The sequence below is a fragment of the Cyprinodon variegatus genome, unplaced genomic scaffold (assembly GCF_000732505.1).
Source record: "Cyprinodon variegatus isolate N-32 unplaced genomic scaffold, C_variegatus-1.0 Scaffold110, whole genome shotgun sequence".
Lineage (NCBI taxonomy): Eukaryota > Metazoa > Chordata > Actinopteri > Cyprinodontiformes > Cyprinodontidae > Cyprinodon > Cyprinodon variegatus.
Genome location: NW_015150563.1, coordinates 820,266 through 826,922, shown reverse-complemented (window position 1 = coordinate 826,922; position 6,657 = coordinate 820,266). Strand labels below are relative to the sequence as shown.

Below are 6,657 nucleotides of genomic sequence, written 5' to 3'. Positions count from 1 at the left end.
CTAGAACCAGAATTAGAACCAGAACCACAACCAGAACTAGAACCAGAACTAGAACTACGACCCGAACTAGAACCAGAATTAGAACCAGAACCCAAACCAGAACTAGAACCAGAACTAGAACTCCAATCAGCACTGGAACCCAAACCAGAACTAGAACAAGAACCCAAACTAGAACCCAAACCAGTATCAGAACTAGAACAAGAACTAGAACATGATGCTGGGCAGAGCAAAGGAACGTCTACATGATGGTGGGTAGAGCAGAAGAACGTCTACATCAGCGGTCCCCAACCTTTTTTGCACCACGGACCGCTATATGTCAGACAATATTTTCACGGACCGGCCGGTGGGGGGTGGGTGGATACGGTCAAGTAAAATGATACGATTGGCGTAAAATCAGCATAAAATCAGCATAAAAATAAAACAACAAGCCGGTCCCATCTAGGCGTAATCGGAGACAATGACACACGAAGTGTGCTCTTGATGTCCGGTCTGCTCTGTAGCTTTGTTTTGGTCGCTGTAACTGCAGAAAATCCCACTTCACAAAGATAGGATGTTATAGATAGGATGAGTCTTGAACTGAATTAACCTGTGTCAAGAGGCACAGATGCACCGACTGATGGAATTGGGAGAGAATACTGCAATTTTTTATATTTTTCAAAATAAAACATCACTCAGACTCTGATCGTCGATAAATTATATATTAAATACATATATATATATTTTTTTTTTTCTGTGCGGCCCGGTACCAAATGACCCACGGACCGGTACAGGTCCACGGCCCGGTGGTTGGGGACCGCTGGTCTACATGATGTGGTTAGAGCAGAGGAACGTCTACATGTTGGTGGATAGAGCAGAGGAACGTCTACATGGCGGTTAGAGCAGAGACATATACATGATGGCGGGTAGAGCAGAGGAATGTCTACAGGATGGTGGCTAGAGCGGAGCAACGTCTACATAATGGCGGTTAGAGCAGAGGAACGTCTACATGTTGGCGATGAGGGCAGATGAACGTCTACTTGTTGGCGGTTAGAACAGATGAACGTCTACATGATTGTGGTTAGAACAGATGAACAACTACTTGATGGCGGTTAGAGCAGAGTATGGTCTACATGAGGGCGGTTAAAACAGGAACGTCTACATGATGGCAGTTAGAGCAGAGGAACGTCTACATGATGGCGGTTTAAGAAGAGGAACGTCTACATGACGGCGGTTAGAGCGGAGGGATGTCTACATTATGGCAGTGAGAACGTAATGGTGGTAAGAGCAGAAGAACGTCTACATGATGGCACTTAGAGCAGAGGGACGTCCACATGATGGCGGTTAGAGCGGAGGAATGTCTACATGATGGCGGTTAAAAGAGGAACGTCTACCTGATGGCCGTTAGAGCAGAAGAACATCTACATGATGGCCGTTAGAGCAGATGAGCGTCTACATGATGGAGGTTAAAACAGAAACGTCTACATGATGGTGGCTAGAGCGGAGCAACGTCTACGTTATGGAGGTTAAAACAGGAACGTCTACATTATAGTGAGTGGAGCAGAGTTAAAATGGATTCTGAGATGATTTTCAGGTTTAGTCCTATGATGGCTTCATAAACACGGTCCTCCAGCTTCACTTTTTTCATTTCCTGACAAATTTATATCCAGCAGTAAAAAGAAAACGATGACCATGGAACCCTGCAGACCAGAGGACGGTGGTCATCATCGACCTTCATCACATCGACTATGTGATGTGTTGAGGCTTCAGCCTGTGGAACACGGTTTGATGGATGCATTAAACAAATGGGAGATCAATAAAAAGGAGCAGCTGAAGGCAGCCAGCTGACAGCTCTGCTCATTTTCTACTGTAGACTGCAGGCTCGAAGCCCACCGTAGAAATAGGACAGTCAGAGCTGCCTCTGTGGGAACATTTCCCTCCATTCCTGCTTCCCCACCTTCGGTCCGTCCAGCTCTAGATCTGCAGCTTCACTCCTAAAGATAAGCAACATTCAGACATGTCGGAAATGACTCTGGTTAACAGAAGAAAGTAAATATTTGAACATTTTAACTAATGTAGGAATTCACTGAAGCAGCAGATAACTTTCATCTTTTAAATCTCTATAAACCTGTTTCTATCAGAGGTCTTTGAACCCAAAGCAGACGGTCTCTGAGTTTAAGGTTTTTCTTTCCGGTCGATTGAAAGGCCAGATGTTGACGGCTGGTTCTGCCATCCCTCAGCGTCCATCTGTCAGCAGCGGCATCCCGGCAGCGGGAGGGCGGCCGCCCACGTCATGGCCGACCTCTTGGAGGGTCCACATGTGAGATTAAGGTCACTTTATCACATCAAACATTTCAACCAACGAAGAAGAAAATGTTTCCCGCCTGATCCGGGCTGACCTTTGAACCCGGTCCGCTGCGTTCTGCTCTCCCTCAGAGGAACTGTAATCCTATCTGGGACAGATTGGAGCTGTTATGTAACCTTCAGCTGCTCTGCGTTCCTTTAGCTTCCTACTATCTGCTGAGTCATGTTAAAACAAACCGGGCTCTCCATCAGAACCGGGCTAACAGCCGGGGTGGGGGGATTAGGATGGAACATCTGGATATTAGTGATATATTTAGAAAGAGAGTCACTCTGATTCATGGATTCCTGTGTGGATAAGAAATAAGGGTTAAGGTTATTTATTATGGGAGCGGATACAGAGATGGACTCAAAGATTTATGAAAATCCTCCACTATACCTTCAATAGTGAACTGAACTAAACAATTCAAGATCAGGATCAAACCTTCAGGATGCCAGCGCAGGTTGTTGTTAAACAAGCTGGCTTTCACTGGTGCTGGTTATGATGCATATCGTTCACCAGGACCAGTCGCCTTCTCAGGAGCTCCATCCAGGTCTCATGCTTAGCTTCTCCCAGCCTGCTTTCTCCAGACAAACCTGCAGAACATCTCCTTCTGAGCCGTGGATCAGTTCCTGTCCTGCACATCCTGAGGAATTCCAAAAAATTTTCAAAATCGATCCACTGGACTTTGTTTTTAAGTTTGAAGACGTTTCCTTTCCCATCCAGGAAGCTTTTTCAATTCAAAATGTCAGAAATAGTTTTGAGTTCCAGGTTTTATACAGTAGCAAACATGAAAATTGAAACAGACGAACGGGTCCACCCCTTTGGAATGGGGGTAGTTTGTGTTCTTTGTTAGCCCGCAATGCCCCTTACCTGTCTATGTCTCTGAAAGGGGGTCGATTGGGGGGATTATTGGCCTGGCTGAATAGGTGAGGTCTTCTGTTCCCCTGTAAAGGGTTTAGGGTTGCGATAATAGCGAGAAGGAATCAAAGCCTGGAACTCAACGCTATTTCTGACATTTTTTAATTGAAAAGTTTCCTGGATGGAAAGAGAAATGTCTTCAAACTTGGAAAGTCTAGTGGATTGTTTTTGAACTTTTTTTGCAATGACTATGACCTGGATGACTGAGAACCTTCACCAACATCCTGGGGAATACTGAATGTGATTAAAGTCAGTGAGCAGAAATTCTTGTGCAAATGATCGACTGTAGCAAAGGAACTGTTTCCATGTTTATGAGTCAAAGATGATGAAAGATAAACCACGATGATGCTCACAGTGGGTCTGACTGTATGCTCTATAGGCTTGAGTGATTGGTACCCATGAGAGCGTTAAATACCTGAATGAATGGAGAATATTTGTAATACTATGCTGTTGGTTGCCCTGCAGACCTCATGCTGACCTACTGAACCATCTCCTCCTCTCTGTGTTTGTGTCGCCATTCACAGCATCCCCCACCGTGCGGATCGTGCACGCAGGTCAGGCCTGTAACGTGGAGGAGGAGCAGTACAGTGAGAGGGTTTACACCATCCGAGAGGGAGAGACACTGGAACTGCAGTGCCTGGTCACCGGACACCCCCGCCCTCAGGTAAGCATGATCTGAATGTGGATCTGGGTCGGTACCAGACTGGGACCGGTCCACAGGGGGCATCAGTGGATCACGCTCAGACTAGGGCTGCAACTGACCATTATTAATCTGTCTACAAACGTTTTAAGTAATCGATTAATAATTGGGTAGCCAAAGATTCCTTACAGAAGGCTTTTTATAAAATGAAACCAGGAGAAACTAAAACTATTTCACCTGAGAAGTTCTGGATAGAGCAGATTGACAGACGAAAACATTAAATGCAAAATATTTATAAATCTTTTTTTGCAATCTTGGTATAATTCCTGCTCTAAGAGCGTCACTCAGCTAAAGGCATGTTTTACGGTCTCTATAATCAGGATTGATCTAATTAATTGTTCAAGCCTTAGTTAAGACCTAAAATAGAGCAACATTTAAGGGATTCTGGTTCCTTTGGTGGTTGATCATGACCAGAGGAACTCATGAGTCTAATCGGCTGCTTCTCACCTGAGGTCTGTTTCATGAAGCAGGTTTACTAAAAACTCCACGTTATCTAAACCTCTGTTTCTGTTGCCATAGTAACACCTTCCCAGAGCTAATCTGGTCAGCAGCAGGTTTCCTTCAGTAAACTCAGTTTCCTCTGTCTCTGCTCTCCTTACAGCCAATCACACTGTTTTAGTTCCAGATTTAGTCTGATTTTTCTCATAGTTTTCTGCATAAAAAAAAATAAAAGCATAGGACGCATTAGGTTTTAAAAACAAACATTGCTTGTCCGTACGAGGATCTTATTAAAGAATGGTCGGCATTAATTCACAGAGAATTAAATATTTATAGGGAGAGGATTCTCCAAATACATGACAAGATAGGAGATTACTGCTTTTTGGTTTGTTTAATATGAATGAGATGTGGCTCATTTTATTTTTATTTAGTTATATTTACATTACATTAAGAACTTTTGAAATTGTTTTCAGATTACACATAAATGAATTCATTAATTTCCCGGAGGAAAAGGAATTATTTTAAGGTTAGGATTAGGATTCACTCGATGATAACAACCCACTGAGCCTACTGGCAAAATCTGAAGCCATCCTATGGGACTGATAGCCGCTAATAACGGCCATTTATTGGGATGATAACATCTGAAGCACGGCTGCAAACAGCCACTCAGTTTTTACTGTGTGAAAGAAGACATAATCAACATGAAGAGGAACCCATGAGACGATGTACAGGTTCTATCTATTAGAATGTTTCTAGACCTCATCCTCACCTGCTGACAGAAGAATTCCCCTAAATGGATCCATTGATCCACTACCATTCAAGAAGTAATCCAGTAATGTTATCTATTGTGGTCACAACAGGTTATGGCAAGCAGTTTGATATTAATTAGCTTTACTAAACATGCATTCCTGATATCTGAAAAAAAAATAGTTATTTGTCTAAATGATAATTTTGAACAAAATGACATTCTTCCCATCTAGAATAAACATTCTGGATGTCTAGAAATTATTTTCAGATCTCCTGGTCAGCATTTGTATTATTCTAGCCATGAAAAATGTTTTTCAGGTATCATAAATACATTTTCAGTCAAGCTGACATTTTTAGATATATAAAACTTCATTCTTACTACTATAATTTAGTGTTTTTTTATTTTCTGAAATTCAGTTTCTGCTGCAAAAATGTAATTTATAAATTCTATTATTATAGTTCAGTCTAGCAGTGTGATTCTGATGAGGAAGAATCTTATTTTACTGATTTACAAATTGAACAACAGAGAGGCGAGTGCTTTTAATAAATGTTAAAGTGGCCTGCCATAGCGCATTTCATATAAACTTATTAACTCGAACAACAATCTTCACCTTCACTATCTTCTTTCTCTGTTTTTTAAACACATTCTTCAGTTGTCATTAAAATCTCTATTTTCTACTTCCTGTTGCCTGTTGTCATGGTGACTCGTTGAATCCGGGCTTCACTGATAATGGCTTTTAAAAGTTGTTATGCACGTGCTAAACTCTGAGCGGATCTACTTGGAGATGGTTGAACAAGATGATACCAGCCGTTGAGAAACCCTAAAACTCAGAGTTCCCGACTTTAGGCCAGCTCAATTTAGAGTTGAGGATTTGAATCTGAGTTTGAAATGGATCCCAGAAAGGCCTTTGGGTTCTACGAAAGAAAAAACTATCAACATTTGATTGAACCAGCGTTCATTGAACTGCCTATGATGAAAGAAAGAAAGGAAGTTTTTCTGTATTGATGTAAAGCGTTAATCTGGGTATCGCTGGAGCTCACAACTCCAGGTTTGCTTCTGTTTTAGGTGGTAGGGCTTCATTTGGTTCAGGTTTATGGTCTGCTTAATCAGAGTCTTCTGTCCCATACGATGGTTTTAGTTCATCGGATTCCATTTCTCAGAGACAATCTAACGCTTAGAAATGCAGCAACAGTAGCTGTTAGCTTGTTATGTAACAGACCTGTTTTTATTGGATTGACCTGCTGTCCAACTTTCTGCAAAGCCTCGGTAATGATGATACCGACTGGTTTTAGCCCTCCTGACCAGTAAGAGGCGTCCTCATGCCAGCCTGCCCTCTGTTCATACTGCTTGTGAGCTGGTTCATAGTCCACCAGCAGAAGCTTTCCTGCAGCAGCAGCCTTGGTGCTCCTTCTGAGACCCTTCAATGAATAGCCTGACTGACATTCTAAGCCTGACTGATGTTCTAAAGCCTGGTTGACATTGTACAGCCTGACTGGCGTTCTAAAGCCTGGTTAACATTCTAAAGCCTGACTG

The 6,657-nt window shown here is 42.5% G+C and overlaps 1 protein-coding gene across 1 annotated transcript in view; it reads left to right on the top strand.

The window, feature by feature from the left end:
• Nucleotides 1-6,657, top strand: part of LOC107084856 (MAM domain-containing glycosylphosphatidylinositol anchor protein 2-like) — a 45,263-nt gene that overhangs the window by 2,179 nt on the left and 36,427 nt on the right. Inside the window, exon 2 of the mRNA XM_015374904.1 lies at nt 3,763-3,902. Within this exon, the coding sequence (XP_015230390.1) occupies nt 3,763-3,902 (140 nt within the window). The remainder of the gene's footprint in view (nt 1-3,762; nt 3,903-6,657) is intronic.